The following is a 26,095-nucleotide window of genomic DNA, read 5'->3' on the forward strand; positions in this document are numbered from 1 at the left end:
GTGGTGACTTGACTGTCCGAATGACATCAGCTGTAAGGGCCTGCATTGTATCTAACCACCTGCCAGATTGAATTACTAATCAACTGAAGGTGACAGAAGGCCATTCCAGCCCACCTTAAGACCTGCTGGCAGGCCAAGTTTGGAAAATCTTGGACATTTTCCCACTGTTTCCTCAGAGCACCAGTAAGCATCCTCAGGCCTCGGGATCTCATATTTGAAAGTTAAGGAAAATCGCTCTTCAGACCTGTGTCGTAAAGGTGATCAATGAAATGTTCAAATCAATCCTACAGTGCATTCAGCACCAGCAAAGTGAAGCTTACATGGAAATAATATGCTGTTTCTTCTGAGTGGGCTGTCAGGACTCGGTCTCAAATAGGTGCACAGGGAGTTATTTGGATCAATACTAAATGCCTCACGATGCAATGCAATAACTGCTTTACACTGCACGGCTGTGTCCTGTGTGCTTCTGTGATAGTGTGCCGATACATATATTTTAAATATATGCGCCTGGGATTTCAATTTAGTCTAAGTGTTTTCGATCACACAAAGTGGGCTAACTGCCTGTCTGATTACCCCCTTCATTCATTTAATCTGGGTTAACAAATCCCGCCATTGATCCTTACAATACATGAAGATAAATGAGGGACTCGAATGGGCCCTTGGGAAAACTGATCAGCCGTCTAGAGAATGGAAAGCTGATAAATAGTTGAGCTTCACAAATGGCTTTTCCTTGAATCCTTTAGCTGTGGGGTATTACACAGTATTATGTCCTAATTATAGCTTCTGGCAACATACAATTCTTTGATGTTAAATGCTCAGTCTTATGGACGGCGTTTGTTTCTGTGCACTGCTTTTCAGCCACTATGAGAGTCTACTCGTGAGAGCTTTTACTCACAGTCCCGCAAGCAGATGAAAAAGTTGTGTTTTCATGTTTTCTGCTTTTGCTCATTCTTTGAAACTTCCTCTTCACCTCTGCACAAACACAATGCCTCTTTCAGCTCATGTTGCGCCATAACTTAATTTCTTTTTTCCTATGAATTGAGCTGCAGCCATCAAAGCCTGAGATAGGAAACACCCAGACTGACAGCAGTGCAATCCACACGACGGTAAGCTCCTAAACCACTGCCTTTAAAGATGAAAGCTAAAACAATGTAGACTTAGGGCTGTAAACAAATCCTTGCCTGCACTGCCTACTGGCCTTACAAACACCAATTTAAAGTTAAATGGGGCTGCAGCTCCCTCCAGTGTAAAGTGATGGACAGCAGTGAAATGATTACCTATTAAAACCTGCCAGCAGTCGCGGCATAAGTGGAATACTCAGAGCCGCAGTAAAACAAATCAGCTAGGTAAAATTTCCACGGTAACAATATTTAATGTTTTGGCTCTTTGCTCTTTTGGCTCCAAAATCGCTTTGTCCTTTTTGAAATCTGCTCATTTCAGCCTTCATTTCACATTTCCCCGCCTGGACTACATCTTCTGTCTGACTGACGTGACCCTTGTCTCCCAAGAGCACTGTTACCACAAAACCTGTGAAATTGAAGAAATTTGGAGCCACCAGACCTCCTGCAGCTGGCTAAATTAAGCAATTTACAAGAGCGGCTTTGGTCAGAAAGGTGAACAAGTCACTCACCGAGCTTCAGAAGTCCTCAGCAGGGATGTGAAAACGGGCTGGAAAGAAAACCATTTCATTCAATTCATCACTTTATGTCAGAGCAGCTAGACAGAAGCCACTCTTAGCAAAACGCAAATGACAGCCAGGTTGGACTTTGGGATTTGAGAGACAGTATTTAAAGAATTCAGAGCACAATGAAAGAATATTTTGGCCCAATTCAAGCTTATTATCTGGTTATCACAGTCCTTAGAGCAAAGGATGGAGATGGTGGGAACACCATGTTACGGGGTGCAGAACCAACAACAGGTAAACTAAACTAAGGGAAAGAAAAACTGAGCCAAAAATGATCCACTCCAACTCACAGTTACATTTAAGGTAAAAGGTTATTCAGCGTAGCTCGAGAGGAAAACATACAACTCTCTCTACTTAAAATGAAATGTACAACACAATAGACCTCTTCAGCATGTGAAGACGTCTGAATGCTTTCTATAGCTGCTATACTGCAGCTGATAAGCAACTAATGGCAGCTGTGTTTAAAAGCTCAGTGCAGACTCCACACAGCACACTGAAGACGGACTGAAATCCATTATCTCCTGTTTAATCCCCCCTGTGTAGCTCCTCCATTAAGGCACCTCTGAGACACCGCAAATCTGAATTTGACAAAAGGAAATTAGGAAGATGTTTCTTACATTTTTAAAAAAAAAAAAACTATTGGCCTCGATGCAGTATTAAAAGGCTGATCAATTCTTAGTGATTTCAGCTTTTGCAGAACATATTAAGACTCGGTCTGTTGGAATGGATTTCCAAAGGCTTATTAGACCTTACAGTCCCGTTGATCGATGACACTTAAAGCCCTTCAATTATGTTAGAACAAGTTTTAACCTTTGTCTTTATTTTTTCCTCCCAAATTTGCCAGTTGAAGCACATTTCAGACATTTTTTTATTCTAACTACCTGTTAATTCTGTTATTCATTTATTCTTTGAAAGATTTAATCACTTGAATCTGCCCCAAGGTCGTTTACTGTGGTTGTGTATAATCTTTACAATAGATTTTTTTTTTTTTAATTGCTGTATCTGATTTTTTAAGTTATTTAGCATTTTATTAGCATAGAAATCTTACATATTAGTTAAAAGTACAAAAATCTGTCAGGTTACTGTGGCATTTTGCTGCACTGGTGCAGACGAATTACTGATTCGAGGTATTTTGAAGCATCTGCTCTAAACAGAATACATTATTACATGTTTTACTTACTGTGTTTATCATGTAAGTGCATGCTTGTAAAGGATCTTACATGAATAAACAGCTGGGCTTTAAAGGTTACCACCAGAACTGCAGCAGGGACCTCATTAAAGAGCCACTTAAAGCTTCATCAGATCAAGAAGGATCTACGTGTAGAAGCGTCGCCTGCTGCTTTATTAGAAGAACACCGAGAACGTGATGATATTTGTCACGGCGAAGTGACATTTGAAAGCTGCTCTGGTGGCAATGGACTGACGCCGCGTTTCCCAAACTAATCTTTTCTCTCACAAGTGTTTTTTACTGACATTTTAAGGGATCTTAAAACGAGGGAGAGCCAGATTTCACACCAAGTGCTCTTTTCTTAAGTATAATCATATCTACATTAGTCTTTTTACTTTACGGCTGATCTGCCCGCCACTGCTGATAAGTTAACTTCAAAAAGTCAGTGTCCATCAATAGAGCATCACCACAAGTCAATTAGTAAAGCGTTTATAACAAGGAATGTACCACTTACAGAAAGCAACAAAATAAATCCACAATTTAACAGTTAATAATTGCAAAACCAATGTTTTAATTATATTAACACTCAAATGAATATATGTCATGAAACACTTTAAAAAGGTGGATTACGTGCAATGGCTCAAGGCAAAAAAAAAAAGAAAAAAAAAAGCATAAAACGAAGGTCTAACATTCTAATAATATGCAAGCAAATTAATATAATAAATTAAAAGAGTTTAATGTCAATAAGGATTAGAGAAGAAAAAAAAAAAAAAAAAAAAAAAAAAATAAGGATTACAGCCAAACCAACGATGCTGTAAAACAGGTGAGAAATATACATTTTCTGATTCCCTGCCATTCGCAAAATAAAAATATAAAATCAGAACGATTTTGTTTAGTACAAAATGAAGCACTCTAAATGACATCCACTATTAATACCTCTCATTATTAGTGTTTGTGGAAGTTTTTGCATTCATCTGTTTTCCATAGCATTTATAGTATAAGTTCCTGGGCAGGTTATGGCAACATTTGGCATGAACTCTTTATTTCCTTCCAGATTGCATACCGCAGAGTCTTTTGCAGCAAAGTAAACATGTGCACCAACAACAAAATAAGACAAGAAAATGAAAAGAGGCACATAAGGGCTTTCTCAAACAACAAATTTGTTCTTGGTGGTTGAACCGCTTTTGGTAGCGGTGTCTGCATGAGACTGGTAACCAATAGTCATCTTCACGGGAAGCCCCAAGCGTTCCTTGTAAACTCTCCTGTTGAAATACGAAATGACAACGTAAGATGCTGAGGAGGCCTTCAGTGCTTAGAATACTTAAACAGACCGCGATCTGATCTGTCTCACCCTATGTGCGTTACAGCTTCGCGGTTCTCGTAGTCTGACGTCCAGACGGCTATTTTATCCCCTTTTGTGCGGACGTTGACCACGGCTCCGCAGACATCATCGCTGTAGTCGTCAAAGGCCTCTCCGACTAAGCACAGCAGCTGGTGACAGGATGCAGAGGAAGAAAAGCTGTTGTCTTGACATATTGAAACACATCTTTATTTTGACAGCAACTTGAAATCCTCATTCTTTGCGACAAGAGAAAAGGCAGTGAGGTCGTTGAGGCTTGTCGTATTCATTACTGGGGAGCTGACATTTTTAAGGATTTCTGCTTTTTCAAAATCAGTGACACTACATAGTATTTGGTGGCATTTTACGCTGACATTATTATTTCCAAAGTTACTACTTAATCCTAGTGTGATATTTCAGCAGTATCTGAACACATTTTGTTCTGACACCTTCGATATCTTCAGACTGCCTCGGCCCTGTTTGAATGTGAAAAACTTCTGCAGCCGACCCAAAGCTTTAGTCACAAACCTGATCATCACACGAGCAGAACATTAAAGGGTTCTTGGTGTTTTTTCATTAACCGATCTTCTGATATTTCACTTCAGTTAAGTTCAGGATCAATGGCAGGTCAGAACAGGAAGAAATTTAGTAAGAATTTACTTTTACCTGAGTTGAGTTCTTCCAGCTTTGGAAGAAGAAATTGTTTTTATCCTATTAAATAAAATCGTAATGTGAATAACCCACTGATTCACCCTATATACTATAAGTGAATCCTATCCTATATATCAGTGGTTCTGAAACTGTGGTATGTGTACCACTGGTGGCACGTGGGCTCCCTCTAGTGATACGTGGGAAGTCTTCAAAGATTTTTTTTAAGATTAAATAATATACCATGTTCTGATTGAGGGATTTCTGAAAAATTAAAACGTACAGCTCTGCTATCACGTCCAACATAAATGAAGCCAGAAACCTAAACAGCAGTGACGTTTGTAGGGTTACTGAAGTTGGGCTAGCTGGTATATAATGATGTGCTATGTGGTGGCTAGCTACACAGCTATGGTTAGCATAACATAAACAAAGGCTACGTTCACACTGCAGGTCTTAATGCTCAATTCCGATTTTTTGATCAAATCCGATTTTTTTGTCTGCGTGTTCACACTACAAATAAAATGCGACAGCAAACGCGCTCTAGTGTGAACGCTCAAAGCGGCCCGCATGCGCAAAAGACGTCACACACAACGCGCTCTGTTTAGACCCAGAGCAAACAATATTGTTTGACTGATGGCCGTTAATATAAAGACTTCGGACTTCACGTTTCCCCAATTTTTGCTTTAAGTTATTTTGTTATTTACATAATGTAAATAACCTAATAATGATCCTTATTGCTGTTTTAGAGGAGCGGTGCTTCAAAGGATAGTTGCAGATATTTGTCAGAATCTGCAGATTATGCAGTACAAATAAAATGTTAACGTTTCTCCAACGTTGTCTTCCCAGCAGTTTCACCGGATGGCCAGGAAGCGTTCGCGATGTCTTCTCTGGCGCTGATAATTGGCGTCTGTCTTGTGTCAGTGACGTAAAAGACGGATTTAATGCGACATGACCATCAAACAGCAGTTGCTTTCTAAAACATCAGATATGTATCGGATTCAGTACCACATACGAAAGTGACCCAGATCGGATTTGAAAGTATCGGATTTGTGCCGTTCACACTGTCATACCATGATCGGATATGGGTCGCATAGGGTCAAAAAAAAAATCTGATTTGATGCGCTTTTGCCTGCAGTGTGAACGTAGCCAAAGTGAAGCTGGAGGATGAACGCTAACTTTTTTCCACTCAATAAAAGTTAAATTGACGTATTGATGTAAACGGACCAAACTTCAGTCAGGAGAACAACTGAGATAATCCATCCACAATACGAGGTTTGTCATTAATATACTGCCGCATGACTGAGGTTTAGTGACATCGTAAGGTTTTAAAAACAGACCTTTGAATAGTGACGATAAAAACCGAGACAGGCCGACAGTGATCACTGACTTATTTTCAGGGGCTTGTTGAGATTAAATAGAACAAGATACAAAGCTTTAAAACATGTTAAAAACATAACAGCCTTAATAAACTCAGAGTAGTTTGTACCCAGAAGCAGGTTTCATCATATCATCACTTAAAGATTGGATATCCCATCTGCTGTGGATGTTTTATTGCAGTACAGTTGTTATTTTTATCACTTGTCACATCCTGTTTATGACAGTTAAAATAAATAACATTCATATAAGAAAGAAAATTGTCTCGTGTAAACTGTATAGGGTGTTAAACAGGCCTATAGTACTGTACTTTAAAGTACCACCCTTATGACCGACATTAAGAGCCATATATTTTATGAGGTGGTACTTATTGTGAAAATTATGAGAACCACTGGTATATATAAATATATCCTACAGGATTTAAACTGCAAAAAAATTTAAAGATACAAAGAATGTTAATTTTAAAACTAGTATTTAAATATTTTTTATCTTACAAAGAAATTTAAAAATTGAATTTGGATCTCCGCTGGCCCTGATCCAGGCCTGTATAATATATAACAGGATCCTGTCAAATTTAATGACTAATGGAGAATATTCTTGCAAAACACATTTGCTGCTAACCACGAGCGATTGTGTGGGAGCCAGGTCTGAGATGGCTCTACTACGCTTTTCCCACAGATGCAGAGTCAGTGGTCCATCTACAACCTACAGGGGTGCTATGGCCAAAAAGCAGGCACGGACTTGGTAACCAAAAGAAGGCAGACTGAATGATGAAACAGTTTAAATATGTGGCTGTGTGCGGGGCTACTGCAAAAAAACTGCAGAAAAAAAATGCAGATGCTGTGCGCTGCACCTGGCTTCCCACTGAAATTACCCCAAATTTTATATTTTGTGGAGCTATGTGAGATTAGATCTTAAAACCTGCTGAAATGGCACCAAGGAAGAATCGGCTCTGCACTGCCAACAGCGCCATATAGGCAGTAGCCATTCATCAGGCGAGATTTAAAATGCTGCCTGGTTCTCGTTGATATTTAAACTCGTGAACTTTTACACCTAGGCGACGCCCTTCTTAAGTTATTGAAGTCACAAGATTATCTGAAAACGATCTCTGATGTTGACCTTGAGATTTGAATCTTAGTCACCTCAACCTCCAGGTCGACATCACTGAGATTCAAATTCACCAACATTTTAGTAGTTGCATCTATTGTATGAATTTTAAGACTATATGTCACCTTGTTCTCAGTTATCGCATTTAAAAACCTGCCTAGAAATAATATGTGGTAACTTGCTGATTGGTTGGCTGATTGTAGCGCTCACTGCTGCCCCAGGTGGCCATATGTATTAATTCAACACAGTATAAGTGTTCCAACATCCCGGTGATATTTTTTATAGCTTGTGAAAATGTTTTTCTTTTCTTTCCTGCATCTGTGCTGAGCATCGCTCGCTGTTAGCACCAAGCAAGCAAACCAATTTTCAATTGCTCTCATTTGACCAGGTTGTGATCTCAAACCTGCAGCTCAACACGCACTCACAGCAATCGCACATTTGCTGCCAAGAACATGAAATCAATCTGAGCTCGGTTCAGCTCTGAAAGATACGCTTAGTTGTAATCACCCCTTTCTGCAGGCAACAAGTGTAATGATAACATGGTGTAACTAATTATGGCTGCCAGCATGTAATAAATGTACTGCTTTGGGGAGAGGTTAGAGAAATGATTATTATTGTCACTGGTTTAAGCAATGGGATGAAGAGCACAAGCACAGTCAAACCTACAGTTTCCAGCCAGTAGCGGTCCAGGTCTAATCTCCTCTGCTGCTTGGTGAGTGTAACTAGCCAGCGCCCGCCACGCTTGTTCCTCTCATCCTCCCACATGGGTTCAATGCCATCCTGCAGCAATAGTTCAAATTGTCAGCACACATCCCGAGCAGCCTCTAAGAACGAGGTTTCAACGTTGCCTGCAAGCAATGTATCTTTCCCACAGTTAGGCATTATATGTTTGCGACGGAAAAACGAAAATATATCAAAAGTCAGCGTGTATACAGCGAGTGCTGAAACACCTTTTTCTTAAAGATTCACCTTCAACCTATTTCCAGATAGGTTTTTATTTCCCAGAAGATTTCCTTAATGTAAATTTGTACAGATGATGACTGATAATCACTGGTGTGATCCTCCATAAAGGCTTGAGTCCAGTACTCTTTTTCCACTTTAACTCATCCTCTCTCTCCTGGCTGTGAGCTGGCTTTTTCTTGTTTCCCTTCCCTCCAGCAATGATGCTGCTGTTTTTACTGGAACTCTTGTCTTGGCAGTTCAGTCAGGCATTGTTCTGTTTGCAGAAGCTTTATTTGTTTCTGTTCAGTGTTTGGACTACCACTGCCTTGAGGGGTATGATGTGGGCTGTGGGACAGACCCTCAAAGCAGTCAACTTCAGTACAGGAGTAACTGATATTGTTTTACAATGTCTAAAATAATAATAGGATATCAGTTTAAAACATTTAACTGATCTCTATTCCTGTACTTCAAATGTGGAAGAGGCCTCGGGCCTTTTATTTGCTTATTTAGTATCTCAAAACAACTAAAACTAGCACAAATGCCATATCTCATATCTATGTAAAGACATTTACCAGCTTAAAAAGATGCTATGTAGTTTTTTTTACATGTAACTTTGAGAATATTGGAAGACTTTTACTTAAAATACAGACTGTTAAAGAAGACACTGACAAGCAAAGGTCACTAAAAATCCCAATTTAATTAAATGTATGTGCATTTAAAGTCAACACTCACTGCTTTTGTCCAGAAAAGGTAAACGAATCAAACATACCTTGAAAAGTGAGTAATCACAGCCTGACATTAGGTTGCTTGACAACTGGATATGGTTGTAGAGACTGAAATAAAGACAGAAAAGCATTAATAAAATCCTATTTCACAACATATTATATAGTCAGGGTATCTCACAGCTTGTTTCTCAGTGAGAGCACAGAAGAATCCCAGACATTTATCGTTCCTTACGCCCAGAAATCTTCAACTGTGTCAAATTTAGAGATGAGTCGCAGGTTGGCCTGCCATGTTTTGCTCTTGTCATTCTTGAAGAACCACAGAGACCATCTGTTGTTTTAAGCAGAAAACAAAAATTTGCATAAATATAATAGGCCTATTATTACACACACACACAATGTAAACAAAGGCAAACAGAACTTCTGGGCAAATGAGCAACGTATGGATGCACGAGATGCAGATGATGCTTGTCCCAAATGCTCAACACTAAACTCTCTAATAACTCAGCAACAGGCTGGCAAAAAAATTAAACTAATAAAGAATTAAAGCAGACAGACTCCCACAGTCCAAATATGAGCCAAATAAGGTCTGAATAATAAGCCAAATATCTTCAGCTGTACTAAATCCACAGAGCAGAGTGTTTGATGAGCAATTAGAACGTTGTGTGAATTTTTCTAGTGAACCTGTTTATCAGACATTTGAATGTTTAGTTATAGGCCATGATCTAAGGCCACATACATTACACGATCCCTCTCATGGACTTCAACAGGCTCAATCACCCTTTGACCCTGAAAACAATGTGGGAGTTAAGAAAACTGAGAAATGCACATCACTGTCAATACAAATAACATTAATCCGTTTCAGATGCTTTATGCCACTGTCAATATTTTGGGATATTTAGCCATTAGCATTTACCTTCTCATCAAAATGAGCTGTGAGACACCACTAAAGTGTTTAGGAGCCAACTTTTCTTTTAGCTGACTGGATCTCAGTCGAGTTTGGCTTTTATATTTGACCCTTTTGGACATAAAGACCCTTGTGGAATTTAAATATGCATAAAATATTCATTCACGGCTTATTTGTATTCAGCACAGAAGGTACTTGGAAAGTATCCAAGTATGGATTGAGAGGAAAAACACTGAACCCCCCTGGACAGGTCACCACGCCATCACAGACAATCACAGTCTTACTGTGGGGAAATAAAAAAAGGCTTGAATCCGACGCTCTGCATGCATAAATACATGGATACAGGTACAATTTAATAAAACTCATATATATAGAGTTATATATGAGTTTTTCCATTTTATCAATGAATCATCCAGATTTTAATTAAGAAAATGCAATCAATCAATTATATTTACTGTCACATACTGTGTATTTACCAGGTTACCAGGTAACCTGTCTACAGGTTAGGGGGTAATTTAAGACCAAACTTGTGATGAAATGCACAACAAAAGTCCAAATGTGCATATTAATACAATAAGAAGATGAATAATCTTGTTCTGAGACTTAGACAACTGGCTGTGGAACCCCACGACCCCATCAGAATCAGCTGGTTTTCTTGGTACGGTAACTTTAACAACTATCCAGTGAAGTCATACAAAGTAAGTCCATGGTGGTGGGGTGAAATCTGGCATTTTAAGTCACCTAACTTTTCCCAGTCTTTTGATCCTTTAGAATTCCTACGTGAGCTACGCACATTAAATTTTCAGTGATGGAAAAACACAAGCTTAAGCTCTGTTAAAAATCTGTAAATAATTTACACCCACTCAAAGTGTCACAATCTAAAGTCAAAATCTTACCTTTTTATTACTTTTTTTCTTTAAATAATGAACTTTGAACATCAATATCATGGGATATACCACTTTAATCAGCAAAGCAGCATCAATTTAATGTCCGGCGCTTGTACGCTGGATGTTTTAACTGTTTCATACTAGACTGATCCCCAGCTCCTCCAGTCTGCATGTCAAAGTGTTTCTTGGGAAAGATACTGAAGCACAAATTACCCTGATCCATCCATCAGTGTGTGTATGAGTGTGATCGTTAGAACACGCTGACAGGCATAGTATAAAGCACTGCTTTGAGTTCTCACTTGGAGTAAAAATGCGATACATAAGCCAGTCCTTTTACCATTTAATAATTAAATGGAGAAAACCCGAAAAGGTGCTTTACAGTTTGATCTTTCCTTTTCCAAAGATGGAGGTTTCTGTGAGATTTTCCACGAGTGTACTGCAGCCCTGGGCCTGCAGGGCCAAAACTGATCCCCAGCCTAAGCACTGGGTACTCTTGCATTTAACAGAAGCCACAACTGTTACATCAGCTCATCTAACTGTCCTGCTGTTACCATTTTTTGTACATATAAACTCAGCATGAAAGTAAATGACAAACAATGATTTAATGATGCGGTTCCACTGCATTATCTAATTGTGTGTTTGGTGGGGGTTGAGTGGGACAGAGTCATATGATCTGGAAATCCTAGCTGTGCGATATCAATGAAAACACTGAAGATCCATCAAAAACACATTTGAGATAACTTCATATTTTAATTATTAAATGTGTATTTATGACATTTTATGACTGCCAAGTCTGTTAGACACTGTCTTCAATCAAGATGAAAATTGGTTTAACTCATCAAAATCTATCTTGGAAACAAAACACATTTGCATTTGTTCTTCTATTTATGTTTCTATCATGCAGACAAATTGTGTAAATGGCTCCTCTTCCTCCCGTAAACACAGCACTCATTGTTTTCAGTGAGTGGTCAATTCATGTCTCTCTTTCACTTCTGCATGAGCGGCTGCTTCGGCCATGAGGAGAAACGGTCATTCAGTTCTCGAACTGAGCCTTGTGATCAAACATGAGTCTGACACAGGTCACCAGTCTTTTCTCTGGAGTTTGATGCACTTTTCATCTTGACATTTATCCACTCCCACACACAAGCGGTCGCTCTTACTGACCGTGATAAGATGCTGGCATGTCCTATGTGAATGGCAACTGAAATGCTTTTGTTTTGTTTTGCCTCCAAAGCACAATTTTCAAGCCACTTAGACAAAAATTACTTTAATTCCGTTGAATTAAACCAAAGCCTGCCTAATTGCTATTCTAAAAATAGTAATTAAGGCTTTATTATACAATTTTAAACTTTAATAACAGTCTTTGCATAACAACAAACAGTTATGCAAAGCAAGGAGGCGAACAAACTATCAGACTTTTTGACTTCAGCTGATAAGCAGTACTGATTTACAGGCCTATAAACACATCACACAGATGACTCACACACACTGGACACGATTTGGTAATAGGAAGTGAGGCAACAATTATATATATATTATTTGGGCCTTAACAGACAAGCCATACTATTAATTACTATTCAATAATGTGATAACAAGTGTTGGCATAAAATAATTTAAACGAGTAATTCTGATCTTTGGTTTTTATCTGGAGAGATAAAGAAATTTTGAGACTGTGGGAGTTTTTAAGACGTTTTCAGAAATCTTTGTGGGGGCATTCAACAGGTTTTCTAGGTTTTTTCTTTTTTTAGTATATAAACATGCAGGTTTTATGTACTGGTAACCACTGAAATTAAAGTTAATTTAAATAACGCTGTAGAACAGCTCATCAAATAAACGTCCTGAGGTGTTACCAAAAGTGTCATGACTTGCTTGAAGGAAAACTTTGGGTCGCTTTACATAAACCTGCGGTCTCTACCTGTTCTGGAGCGGGTGTTTGATGTAGGCCTCTGGGCTCACAATCTCCTGTCCGGTCTGCTCAGCTCCATCTTCATCAGGCTGGGAAGGACTTGGGTTAGTTTCCTAAAAAAAATAGATGGAGGCTCAACACTAATATAAGGTATACAATAAAACTGAAAACAACATGTTTGAGTTCTGGTTTTTCCTCTTGTTTACTTGTTTCCACTAGTAGAAGTCCCATTTTTAAAAAAAAACTGATATTATAGCCTAAAACGAAACTTAGATCGACTTAAATTCCGTGACGGAAGCAGATGTTTACGGAATCCATTACGAACATCTGGAACACATTTCACTATGATGCGAGACAAAGACTAACTAATATTAACTATAAAATTACTTAATACAAATAAGGAATCCCCTCTGTGCTTCTACATCATTTACCTCAGCTTACAGCACTGCTAACGGCGGACCGCAGAGGTCATGTGTCGAACCATTCTGACAGCTGGATTTTTATTTACATAAAGTCCTCCTCGGATATAAGGTATGATTTCACGTGCCTCTAATAAACACATTTCTTGGAGGTTCACTTCACCGCTGCGCAATGTCCGTCACTAAAAGTGACTGGTTTTCAGGTGAGAGTTAATGTGCTTGCCTCGATTGGTAGCAGTAACGTCAGCTTGAAAGTTGGGAGATTTCCACACACAAGCATTCCTGTTTTACGCCTCGCTCGTGGCACCCAAGACAAATTTGAAGTACTCAAAACAACACGTGCGGCCCCAACAACGCTCATTAAGCATTTACGGGCTAACGTTAAGAGTTGTACGTGAAGTTTACGGTTGACACCGCCCTGTAATCGAAGCGAGAAGACCCTCATATGTTTTCATGTGTTCTTTACAGAAAGTACTCACCGGTTCGGCGGTCGCCATCTTACAATTCTCTGTTAGGAAAGTTTCTGTTGATTGGACCGAACTATGCAACGTGACGGTCCCGCTGCGGACATGCGCCGTGCATGCAGCTGCCACTGGCTGGCTGCGCCGGCTGGCTGCTTGTCGTCGACTCCACCCCTTGTGCAGACGGAGCAGGCATGGCGAGCACCGAGGCTAGAAGGGAGTGTGAGACAGAGGGCTGCAGTAAGGACGCCAAACTTCAGTGCCCCACATGTATCAAGCTTGGTATTCAAGGTTCCTATTTCTGCTCGCAGGTACTTCTGCTTTCCCGGTTTGTCTGCTTTAAATGTGAGCTGGTGCCGCGTGCCGGGGCCCTCTGTTTTATCACGAGGTTGCTAACTGACAAGCTAGGTAGCTGTGTGTACGTGAATCTATTGGTAAAGCGCAACTTTTTGTGAACGTTGCGGATGCTTATTAGTTGTATAGTGGCACACAGACTGTTACGATAAATAATGCAACCAGTGATTGTAACTGGTGCTACCTGCTAACCACCAGGCCGAGGGCAAACGCTTAGCTAGCTAACTTATGGCTAAAATGAGTCATGTAACGACCCTGGTCAAAATAATAGCTGTGGCCAATTGGTGTTAAGTTGTCTAACGTAAAACGGTTTATGAAGTCATATTTATTGTGTAGGAATCACATAAAGTGATGCAGTATGTTGCACACACTTGCATTTGAGTTGTAAAGTGATATGTCACGCAACTCTAGCCCGACAGATCATCCTGGTTCTTTGGTTCCCACGAGACCAAACATCTGTAGGAAATGTGTCATTTTAAAGATGGAGTGTTTATGCGTTGGGTCTCCTACTTGGCTGGAAATCAGAAGAGCTACATGTAGTATGCAAACACATTTCTTTCAGAAGTTTGGCAGCTTAGAGTAGTGACAAGCACATTGGTACGCCACTTGTGTTTTAATTACCAGTTATACCACGTGGATATTTCCTTTGTAGCTGCATACACTGGATTAGAATGATCAGTAGAATTTTGAGTAAAATCTCTCAAGATTTCTTTGAAAAGCTAAAAAAGCTTTGAAAATATAAATAGTTAGTAATAAACACTGTCAGCAACACGATCTTGTAGTGCAAAGGTATTTGACCCTAAAGGGCTCTGCTGTGAGTGCAGTTTTGGTTCTGCTGCCAGACTCTGCTTTCCACTCCGTGCCATTAACTGTCCACGCTGATTTATAGGCCTTGATGGTTTCTGTTTGCAAATCAGCGAATAAGATGACCTTTACCGATGGCAGCAGGCCATCCTTTTTCTGCTATTTCTCAAAGTAAAGTAACCCAAATTTCAGTTGTAGCTGACTATAATTGGGTTATATGGTTGTGATCACGTGTGAATGTTGCATATTGTTGATATGGACTTCACTGAAAAATTTGTGCTGTAACAGTAATGATAATAATTTTTCTTTGCAGGAATGTTTTAAAGGAAGCTGGGCATCTCACAAGTTGCTGCACAAAAAAGCAAGTAGGTGCAATTGGGCACTGTCTACCACTGTGCTATCATGATGCTTAGCTTATATGACGTAACACTATAATCATAAAATGAGACTAACAAAAAGAAACACATTTATAATAATAACAGACTATACTAACTACATTCAAATATGGTCCTGTAATATCCTAGCTGCAACTAAACCCGGAAAACCGAAAAGTGTAAATATATCACTGCACTGCAAGTGATCACACCATAACTTTGAAAACACTGCAGTCAGTGCAGACATGGGTACACACACTACAAACAAGTACTGTTAAGAATTTAGAGCTATACATTACATACTGTGGATTGAAACAAGGAAGTGGCACAAAACAAACTAATGAGGTTTTCTAAAAATGGAAATAAAAAGTTATTTAGTCCTTACAAGATGCAGTAACTACTGCTACTACTAAAATGAAAGCTACAAGGAAATCAAAAAGGACAGTGGGACAAGGTCAAATTAGTGACTGCAAAAACCAGACAATTCCAACACAAAATAAAAACCACTATTTGATAACCATAATTTGAAACAGGTCTGAACCAAAAGAAACCTAAAACTAAAAAATGCTGATTATACCCGCTGCATCGCTAATTTTCCCACGTACATGAAATCTAAGTCTCAGCAAATTCATTCATCAAACTCGTAACCACACTGAAGCGTGACTGTCAAAAGAAACACCCGCATGGCAAGATGACCCAACTCTAAGGCTACGTTTTTGGCCTCCCGTCCACACTGAGACGGCGTTTTCCTCAAGGAAAAACACAGCGTCTTGAAAACGCATACATTTCAAAACTGAGCTGCCCCCTCGCAGTGTGGATGCTCATAAACGCAGACGTCCTAAAATGATGATGCATTTTAGTCATGTGATGCAGTCATGTGACCAATTAAACAAAGATAGCTGAGTGCATTGCACAGCAGTTGTTTTGATTGGTCTCAATTTTGACAGACCTAAAAAAGATTAATATAAGTTTGTACATGCTCCTGTTAGCTTTTCTTCAAATTCTTTAATTTTCACTCGCTTTTGCGCAGGACTGGAATGTAAGTGATTTCGGTCGTTTCAATGTGAACGCACAACTCTGTGAAAACGACTGAAAACACTAGTGTGGACGCAGAGCATTTTCAGACGAAAACGCCGTTTTCAAATCTATCCGGGCTAGTGTGGACGTAGCCTAAGGCAGCACATATCCATTACCACAGATCAAAATCATTCACAGCTTCCTTTTAAGACTCCTCTGTCAATCAAATTGCAGCTCAGAAAGCTGAGAGGTGGCACCCCTTACATATGCGTGTCCTTTTAGAGTCACGAGTTGGTGAAACTTCTTTCTGTACTTTGTGCCAGATGATTCAGACACCCTGTGAGTTGTTTTATGTGTATGTTGTATATTCTTTTGTATTTTAGAGGAAGAGAAGAACCAAAATGAATCTAAGAACTGTGTGGAGAAGGAGATCAACACAGACCCATGGCCAGGGTACCGCTACACAGGAAAACTACGCCCTCACTACCCTCTGGTAAGTAATGAAAAATGAACGGGCAGGCAGAACAGCTACAGTCCACTATATAGGACTGCATTAACCTGCACTAGCCAAACAAACTGGACTTTGGGGATCAAACATGGCATGGTATGGATAGCCCAGCTTCAGTACACTACTAAGCCTAGTTGATGGTCATTGCATTGGTTATTGCGTGTAAAGTTGTCTTGCTGACAAGATAAACTAGGTGTACACATAAAAGGTGAAGTGAAATGACATTGAGTTATCTACATGTAATAAAATCATCCCAACAAGTATTTCACAGATTGTAACAGATCAGGGGAATAAACGAAGCCAACAGGAAAAGCATCATCTGAACTTTTCAGTCGTGTCATCTCACTTGGCTGCAGTTTGTGTGAAAAACTATTGCCAACATACAGACAAAAGCTGTTGGATTAGGACATCTGAGAATCTAGACACTGCTGATCCTTTGCTGCTAGCTTCCCGTGAGATGTGTTAGGTCTCCTGGTACCACTGCTACTGATGCGAGGTGTAGTAAATGCACATAAAGCCAGAATTAAACTGAATACATCAGTACGTTGACACTGATATCCGGTCCAGCTTTTTGAATCAGGATCAGACTAATATCCGACTAATGTCAGAACGGTGCATCAAAAAAAAAAAAGGGCTGGTGGTGGTGGGGTGCATTGGATTTATAACACAGCATGAAACAGGTACAAGCTCAAGCATAAAGATAAGAATCATCTTATGGTATTTACCTTATTCAAATGAATGGAAATCAAACACAGACACTAAAAGGAAATGCTACATTTTGTTACTTGCTTCAAGGATTCTCTTATATAAACACTGACACGCTGAGTTAACCTGTCTGTCTTTCTTCTGGCCTTCTCTGTAGACTCCCATGAGACCTGTGCCAGGTGACATCCAAAGACCTGACTATGCTGATCATCCCAGAGGTAACCCGATCTCTTTCTGTTCCAGCAGAAGTGATCTTTTTATTTATTTATTCATTTTAAGCTGTAAATCCTTTTTGGCATGTCACACTGTGCAGGAAAGTGCAGTTCATCAGAGGTACTGTGTACAAGTAAGAGGATTCATTCAGGGCTTTCATACTTTTGATAAATCAGAAATCAACCCTAGCTCAAATTGGGGCATGGGACATGATGAGCATAAGCTGTGGTGTCTTGGTATAAAATGAAAATATTACAATATTTAACCTGACTTTGACCTGCATAACTGATGGGTTCATTGGTATTTTAGTGGCAAATAAGTTACTAATATGTCATTTCGTAAGTATGTGTTGACATCAGCTAAGTGGGGGAAAAAGTCCAGACCACATTCATTATTACCACAATAAATGAGTTAGAAACTAATGGCACAGATTTAGTAACGCATGCATGAGCATTGAGAGCTACCTGTTGAAGGCCCGTCTCTGTCTCTGTCTGAACAATGCACTCATCCATGCATGCATGTTCTGCCATTTTTGCATGAATGCACAGATAAGCTGATACGTCTTGTGCTGTCAGCTAAAGATCTGTACACACAGAGGATAGTCTGAACAGGCGGGTAATGAAGAGCCACATCAGCAAGTTTTGTGCTATAATTGAAATTCAGCAGTTTATCGAGATATTTGTCACCTGTTCATTTTTAATTTTGCTTAAGTGGGCATATTTAATATGGTGAGGCAACTGTGCCGCGTTCAGCCACAACAACCAGTTTACGATTGAGCTCATGCATTAGAATTAATATCACATGGTTTATATTCAGATGCAGAATTAGATGTGTGCTCACTGTTTGTCCAGGATTATGTTTGCTTACTTGTTTCTAGTCTTTTCAAGTCCACTCAAAGGATAAATTCACATATGAGCCTCTACGTTCTTTTTCTTACATCATGGGCAGAACACATTTTACATTACATGCTGTAGCTACTTAGTAACCTTATTGTACAGATGTGGTTGGGCACAGACCATTTGATTTGTGCATCATTTTCAACTTCTAATGATGAAATTCATGTTACTCACAAGTAGACCCTACTCGCTGACAAGAAATATGTAATCCTGCAGTTACACGTGGAGTTGAGTTGACTCAGTGAGTATCAGCCTGAGATACAATGGCTATACTCTCATTCTGTATTGCTTCTGTCCTTGCTCTTTAAAAGATTTTCCTTGTTGGTGTAAGTCTGATTCCTAAACCATTTCCTAAAGTCCATCTCCAGACTCTAACCTTATTTTTAGCTGATGGTGTTGTTTAGCCTTTCCAACATACTGACTTCATCAGGATTTTAAGAGTGGGGTGGAACAGAGGAGCAGCTCATCATGATTTGCTGTGTTGCTCAGTAGTCACTCCTTAGGGGTGCTGAAAAAGTGTGGACTAAACCTTTAAACATTCACTGATAGATTAATCGTTTCTTCTCCCACAGCACTCACTGGACTGTTTTTAAATCCAGAACCTGATATTTCTTGTTATGATCTTGTCAAGATCAATCAGTAAATCTGGATTTAAATGTATCTACATGGGCAAAGTATTGTGCTTAGTGCAGCTCGTTTTAAAGCTGCTGCATACAGTATATGGATATAATTTCACAGTTCAGCTTTTGGAGATGTAGCACTTTGAAATCAGTGAATATCATGTAGGCACATCTGTACTGATGCCTTTTATTTCTAAGCTGGTGTTTCAAACCGGACTTGAATAGTCTTCTTTCTAATGTCCCTGTAATATCTCACGGTGATCTCTCTCCCTCGTTGGTGTTGGATTTATTGCAGGGAAAAGTCAACCTGCTGACAGCTCTGCTGTCACGCTGTGTTTTTTTATCACCAGTTTGTTTCTTTTATGTAAATTATCACAAGCTGAGATTACTCTAACCTGCCTTATTTTACATTTATTTCTCTGGGCAAGTCATTCTTTTTTTGCAGCCATGGCAACCTCTGCATCCGTGTCATCTGACTGCATAGATCCACACTCAGGTAGTCATGGTTACAGTCTCCTTTCATTCTCCTGTGGTGCCAATTCGGGGAGTGAAGTACAATTGATTCAGGACAGTGTTTCAATGGATTTAAATTATTACTGGTAAATAGGGATTCTTTAATAACTCAAATGTGGACAGTGAGCATCTTCAAATCAGCCGGTACACATCAACTAGCTGCACATTCCAAAGGAAAAGGCCGAAAAATTCCTGATAGAGGCCTCTTATTAGTTCAGGCTCGGTCCCGCTTCAGGGCTGAACACAAGCATTTTCAGCAGTGATTTTCATTCTGAAAACATAATGTACACACGGTCCTTTTCTCATACTTCGCTTCTTCTCAGAACAGGTGTATCAAAGTGTTAGTAAGTCCAATTGATTTCCATTGTCACACTGTGGCCTCTTCAGGTCAAAAGGACACCAGCATTTGATTCAAACACTAATCTGTCTCATGTCTGTGTTGCTAGGCAACTGTTCACGTTCATCCAGCATTCATCTGGTCGAGTTAATAAATTATGGACCAGCGAATTATTGATGACACGGGTGCTTTGACCAACAGATATTTGTATGCATTTTGCAGTCCAATTAAAATGTTGGGCTCTTGTTGGATCGGTCGTTACCAAGCTGACCTGCTGCACTGAGACCTGCTGCACTGAGACCTGCACTTTTGTTGTTCTCCATATAACAGAAGCTGCCGAGCTTTGTTCTTCTGAGCCGACGGTGTGAGTGTCATTAGAGCCTGCCTCTGCTCAGGTGCTGAAGCTGTAGTGTAGTCTTTATAGGAGTGGCTAGTTATTCATAGCAGCACAAGATGCTTGTTAGATGTTTAGGGCTGAAGCTGGCAAAATATCAAAACAGTTCAGCTTGATATGCACTCATGACTCTTTATTAAGAACACCAGTGCAAATCTGATGCAATTCTACTTTTACACTTGTGATTTTTGTTGATATTGTGAGAAAGATGGTTTGGTTTTGTACTGGATTTAAATATACTATCGGTCCTCATGATCATACATGAGGTCATACCTGAGGTGAGTTTATTTTTCAGATTTATACTGCTGTACAAGCAGTAAAAAATTAAACATCACAAGGATTTCACATTAAAAGTACCAAAACTAAACCAGGTGGCACTCCTGTGCTACCATCAGTAGTTCTATTCCTCTGACATATCAAAAACAACGTTCATGTCCTAAAACAAGGAATACCTGTTTGTAGTGATTAAACTTTTCTCATGAGAGCGCACCCTGGGCTTAGACTTTAGCCATGGCTTTCTGAGAGTAGATTTGCCTTCTGCTATAGAGAGTAGTGTTTTATTTATTTTTCCAGATGTTCCCTGTTCTTACACAGTGGTTTTTACTGAAACTAAATCACTGTTTTCTGATGGTCTAGAGGTGGATTAATTGTGTACTGTAACTTGTTGAAGCTGCGAGGAGTCAGAGACAACTGAAGGTAAAGCTCATAGGACAGTATGGGTTAACATGATTGCCTTTATTTAAGTATCTATATTCTTGCATGGGGTAATAGTTACAGTTGCACCAATTGCAGTGTAACTGTTAAAATTTTAGTATGAATGACAATGCCTTCTCAGTAACAGATGATTTATTTAGTTGTCACTTGTGATGGAAAAACAAAATCAATCAGGAGAATGTAAATCCAGCAGTGACAGTCTGGAAATTGATAGACTGACAGCAGCTGCTATTGCAAGATCCTGGCTGAATGAGCTCATCAGTTTCACTGAGTATTGACGTGTGAGTGATGCCAGTTGTCTGTCCTTGTTTCCGTCCCGTAGGGATGTCTGAGTCCGAGCAGTTCTTGAAGGGGACGTCACAGATCAAGACTCTTTACCCCGAGGACATTGAGGGCATGAGAGTTGTATGCAAGGTAGCAATCAGTATTGACTGTCTGCTTTCAAGGCGTGCATTTCTAGCTTACCTTTTATTGCAGTGCGATTTTGACATGTGTGCTATTTGCAGCTGGCAAGAGAAGTTCTGGACATTGCAGCCGTGATGGTGAAACCAGGCGTTACAACAGAAGAAATTGACCACGCCGTACATCTGGTGCGTTGTTTTGAAACAAGACACAATGCCTCATTTTTGGATCCACTAAACACAAACTCGCATTATGGCTCATTATAGTTCATCCACATGTCAGCGCCAGGCATGTAAGCAACGTAAGCACTTAGGTTTGAACTGTTAAATATATCAAATGAACTCCTTTAAAATGGATTATTGATCTTCGATATTTGTCATACATTTACATTTGTACTCTGTTGTTGCACTGCTGCCATCTCTGTAACATACACACTTTGTCCCGACAGGCCTGTTTAGCAAGGAACTGCTACCCCTCCCCTCTCAACTACTACAATTTTCCCAAATCCTGCTGCACATCTGTTAATGAAGTCATCTGCCATGGCATCCCAGACAGAAGACCCCTGCAAGAAGGAGATATCCTCAATGGTGCGTTCACTGCCTCACATGTCTTCTCTTATCTGTTCCTGCTTTACTGCCATCATGTGCTTTAATCTCCAGGGAACTTTAATACTACAGTGTTTAAAAATGTATTCATATTCCCAATGTCTAGCAAAGTCCTGTGAATGCTTGAGTTTGTATACTGGTAAATGTTTGAGGTGAGGGGGGGAAGGGGAATTGGGATGACAAATGATTGTACCGAGATCCCGAAATGGTATCAGCAGGAGTTTGGCCAATTTTAGCCTCTTTATGAATATTTCTGCTAAGGCGACGTCTTCTACCCGCCACTCCCCTCAGAGCGTCTGATGGAGTACTTGCCAACAACTCATCTCTCGCTGCGTGGCCCAACAAGACAAATAGTTTCATTAACCTCTACCAGTGGGGCTTTGCCAGTCAGATTCTCTGCTGTCTATATTTTTCCTCAAGTGGGGAAAAGTCCCAGTTTGCAAACTGGCACTTCCAATTTTATCAGCAATTTTTTAATAAAAGGATATTTTGTATTGCCTTGCAAATGGATACGTGTTTTCTGAAAACTTGCTAGCGCCTGTTATTAACTGCTCTTGGCAGGTCATTCATAATATTGCTCCCTTTGTGTTAAACATAAAAGAATTCAGTTTGTCATCTGATACAATGGTCCTGACATATTTGTCTTCCCACGCTCACGCAGTGGACATCACTGTGTACCACAATGGTTTCCATGGCGACCTCAACGAAACCTTCTTTGTTGGAGAGGTGGACGAAGGAGCAAAGAAACTGGTTCAGACTACGTATGAATGCCTTATGCAAGCCATTGATTCTGGTAGGCTCACTTTCTGTCTTTCTAACATTTTACAGTGATGGTGGTGTTTTGTGTTGATGTGATGGACGTTATGTTATCTACCCTTGTTTAATCAAAGACACAGCTTTGGCTAAATCAGCCAGTATTAGCTTATTGGGATTATTGGTATCAATATATTGAGGTCATTGAATAACAAGAATTAGCAGAGTTCGGCCACCAGAGAGCACTTACATTTCAGAGCAAGTCAAAATTGATGGGTCATTCCTCAGTGACCCATCAGTTTGTGAACTGCAATCCTTAAAGTGGCCAGGATGTTGCAAATTCTGATTATCTACATGTGCGGGGCAACTGGGATGCACCATCTGCTGAGGAACATCATGCATTATGGAAGATTATCAGTTAATCACATTTTATTTTCTGGTCTGCGCAATAAAAATAAAAGCAGATCCTCTTTTCCCACAGCCTCTTCAGAGGTCTTGTTTTGTCCAGTTAATAGTCAAAGATATTCAATTGACTGCTGAAGGCAAACTCAACATTACCTTTGTAAACCTGAAATAGGAAAATACTTTACATTTTGAAACATTGACGTAGAAACAACATCATTTTCCATGTCAAATAGTTACATTAGTGTGTGTGGTTCAGGAAATAAACTAAGCCCTGTGTTGTTTGCTTCCTCAGTGAAGCCTGGCATTCGCTACAGAGAGCTGGGTAACATCATCCAGAAGCACGCTCAGGCCAACGGCTTCTCCGTGGTGCGCAGCTACTGCGGCCACGGCATCCACAGACTTTTCCACACGGCTCCCAATGTGCCGCACTATGCCAGTGAGTAACTCCCACGGTTAGCGCTGAATGTGTTAGCATTAATTACTCAAAAGTGCATGATTTATGTTCTCCTTAATTTCCCAGAAAACAAAGCAGTTGGTGTTATGAAGCCTGGCCATGTGTTCACCATTGAGCCCATGATATGTGAAGGTGAGTGTAACCTTTGTATGAATAATAATCTTTACAGAAATAGATCAAATGAATATGTTAGAAAACTGCCTTAATTAGACTATTTGCAAACTACATAGTTCAAGCGACTAAAACTAGAATACTATGTCAAGTTAAACATTGGAATTCTTGTTTCTGTTTGCAGCTTTATTGCAGTGTAGTTCTCATAATACACCATAAATGGTGTTTTGCTTGGTTTTTAGGAACAGAAGCCTTTGAAGAAACCAAATTGTTTTATCTAATCAGCTCATCCTAAAGCAAAATGACCAAGTTGCCTTCAGAAATCACCTTCACAGTCGAGCATATACTGAGCAAAGCTGAGACTATTAACAGGTTCTTACAGGGTAAAATTGTGTAAAGCCAGGCTCCAAAATGGGTCATTACACTTTAAAACCTTTAACTATCTCACAGGTAAACAGTGAGTCATTGCATAGCTCAGAGGCTTTGTTTTGTCGACTTTGCTAAATTGACTTTGTGTAAGCCAAAGTCAGAAATCGTGTGCGTGTGTGTAATGTCTCAGGTGGCTGGCAAGATGAGACGTGGCCAGACGGCTGGACGGCGGTGACCAGAGATGGGAAGCGCTCGGCTCAGTTCGAACACACCCTGCTGGTGACGGAAACCGGCTGCGAGATCCTCACCCGCCGTCTGGAAGACAACGGACGCGCTCATTTCCTCAGCCAAATGTAGACCGGACAGAAACGCACCAAGGACTGGACTTTACCAAACACACACACACACACACACACACACACACACACACACACACACACACACCCAGCACTTCTGCAGCTCACACACAAACACACTCGCGCACACACACCCTCAGCACTTCTGCAGCTCACACACAGCACATTGAAAAATCATGAGGCACCGCTCGTGGAGCTCTCATGGCTTTCTGAATTAAATATCGGTTCCTCAAAGTAAATGGAAGTACTTGAATGTGTCTTATATCAAATGTGGATTACTTTATTAGTGAAAACTGTATCCTCTGGAGGAAATATAAAAGTATTTATGAGATTTGGTTTTGCTTAGTGGACAGGATTGATAGGCTCGTTTTCACCTCTGGGTCTTGTCATGCCCAGAGCTGTCACAGGCTGTCTAGTTGTTGTTGTCAGTGGTGGGTGGAGCTCAGGGCAAATTCAACTAGTACACCATGCTTTGCTTCTGTTTTTTTTTCCCCCCCAACCTCTGCTAACTTAATCACATGTCATATAAATTTACCGGTTGTGGAGTGAGGAGAACCAGCAATACTAGAGAGCAGAGTCCACAGAACACCAACAAGCAACTTAAAATTTAAGCTTATCAAATTCAAGTTGGGCAACTAAGGCAGGTTCACGGCCAGAGAGCTAAAGGAAACAATTGGTATTGAGTTGATTTACTGTTTAATGAAAGACGAGGCTGATTAGCTGACTACACTATGTCATCGTCTCATTCACCTGTTGACGTGTCCAGTACAAGTGCTGTAACCTAATTGTTATGTCTTGAATGTGGCTATTATTAGCGCTCATCCGGTGAGGAAATGGGCAACGGTTGCTAGGAGAATTGTGACGTAGCCTCAAGAGCATCTGTGCGGTTGTCCAGAAAGACAATAAAGACCCTGAACCTCAAAGTGCTGGACTTTTTGGCCCTGCTTTGAGAAGTACTTTGGTGTCTCATGTTTTCAATAGCCCGGTTGTAGCAAATTAAAATGTGAATCTAGAAATTGAAACTAGCCAGCTATCTCCATCGGTGGCTCCCCTCTCCTTTTACTCTGCAGTAGTCACCATTCATCTCGATGACGGGATTTTCCTCGTGCAAGAAGCAGCATTCGGTATTTCTGTATTTTCAGAGGACTAATGTGATCAGAGTTTCTCTGCCATCTTTGTATTTCTTCTAATGGAGTAATAAATGACTCTTCTGTAGCTGTGTGTGGGTGAGTTTGTCCTTCAGTAGACTGCAAATGAAAATCCCAAAAGTGGCTTAATTTAGCAGCTTTTTATTAATGGAAGTGACAGTTTGGGTTCTTCTCAGCCGTAATGCCTTTTTAAACTCAGAGGAGGGCAGTGATGATCATTAAAGTTTTGATTTTTGACTCCGTTTACTCCCGTGTTACACAATGTCATCATTTTTAGTGCATTTTCCTCTGCTTCATTCATTGCAAATGAATTTAGTCCCACAAACTTGACTGTGTCTGTGTTTGTAAGAGTTGGAACTCTTATGTGCAGTTTGATGCTTTGAAAGGTTTCTGGAGTAAAAGCTTAGCATTTCCTCGTGCTAATTGCACATTTGTAAGGTATCTAGCATTACTAATGGATCCTGTTGTGTACGCTGCTC

General features: G+C 40.0%; 2 protein-coding genes across 4 annotated transcripts; one reads left to right on the forward strand and one right to left on the reverse strand.

Annotated features, from left to right (window-relative positions):
* Nucleotides 1–3,403: 3,403 nt before the first annotated feature.
* On the reverse strand, nucleotides 3,404–13,683 carry eif4eb (eukaryotic translation initiation factor 4eb). 3 transcript variants are annotated; one of them, XM_085440607.1, is made up of 7 exons: nucleotides 13,583–13,679; nucleotides 12,694–12,797; nucleotides 9,220–9,315; nucleotides 9,032–9,095; nucleotides 7,987–8,100; nucleotides 4,204–4,343; nucleotides 3,404–4,114 (listed from the first exon to the last, which is right to left on the reverse strand). In XM_085440607.1, the coding sequence occupies exons 1-7, from the start codon at nucleotides 13,598–13,600 to the stop codon at nucleotides 4,000–4,002; spliced, it is 651 nt and encodes a 216-aa protein (XP_085296733.1). In that variant the 5' UTR covers nucleotides 13,601–13,679; the 3' UTR covers nucleotides 3,404–3,999. The 3 variants fall into 3 exon arrangements, with proteins under 3 accessions (XP_085296733.1, XP_085296735.1, XP_085296734.1); XM_085440609.1 differs by lacking the exon at nucleotides 13,583–13,679 and adding an exon at nucleotides 13,327–13,539; XM_085440608.1 differs by lacking the exon at nucleotides 7,987–8,100 and having other exon boundaries at nucleotides 13,583–13,683.
* A 5-nt stretch (nucleotides 13,684–13,688) lies between these two features.
* On the forward strand, nucleotides 13,689–25,683 carry metap1 (methionyl aminopeptidase 1). The gene is made up of 11 exons (XM_085440606.1): nucleotides 13,689–13,875; nucleotides 15,036–15,087; nucleotides 16,497–16,606; nucleotides 17,484–17,544; nucleotides 21,336–21,427; nucleotides 21,520–21,603; nucleotides 21,864–22,002; nucleotides 22,682–22,813; nucleotides 23,471–23,614; nucleotides 23,699–23,764; nucleotides 24,303–25,683. The coding sequence occupies exons 1-11, from the start codon at nucleotides 13,759–13,761 to the stop codon at nucleotides 24,467–24,469; spliced, it is 1,164 nt and encodes a 387-aa protein (XP_085296732.1). The 5' UTR covers nucleotides 13,689–13,758; the 3' UTR covers nucleotides 24,470–25,683.
* The last annotated feature ends 412 nt before the right edge of the window (nucleotides 25,684–26,095 follow it).

Source organism: Copadichromis virginalis, linkage group LG19 (genome assembly GCF_057382275.1).
Source record: "Copadichromis virginalis isolate Kocher_CV1m ecotype Utaka linkage group LG19, C_Virginalis_male_GT1.1, whole genome shotgun sequence".
Taxonomy (NCBI): Eukaryota; Metazoa; Chordata; class Actinopteri; order Cichliformes; family Cichlidae; genus Copadichromis; species Copadichromis virginalis.

Coding starts and splice junctions, on each gene's coding strand:
- eif4eb (XM_085440609.1), bottom strand. CDS start 13,464: ATGAGCGTTGTTGGGGCCGCACGTGTTGTTTTGAGTACTTCAAATTTG. Junction 9,316..12,693: donor AAACACCCGCTCCAGAACAG/GTAGAGACCGCA, acceptor TTAAAACAACAG/ATGGTCTCTGTGGTTCTTCA. Junction 9,096..9,219: donor ACAGTTGAAGATTTCTGGGC/GTAAGGAACGAT, acceptor TCTTTATTTCAG/TCTCTACAACCATATCCAGT.
- metap1 (XM_085440606.1), top strand. CDS start 13,759: ATGGCGAGCACCGAGGCTAGAAGGGAGTGTGAGACAGAGGGCTGCAGT. Junction 22,814..23,470: donor TATGCAAGCCATTGATTCTG/GTAGGCTCACTT, acceptor TTGCTTCCTCAG/TGAAGCCTGGCATTCGCTAC. Junction 23,615..23,698: donor CAATGTGCCGCACTATGCCA/GTGAGTAACTCC, acceptor TTAATTTCCCAG/AAAACAAAGCAGTTGGTGTT.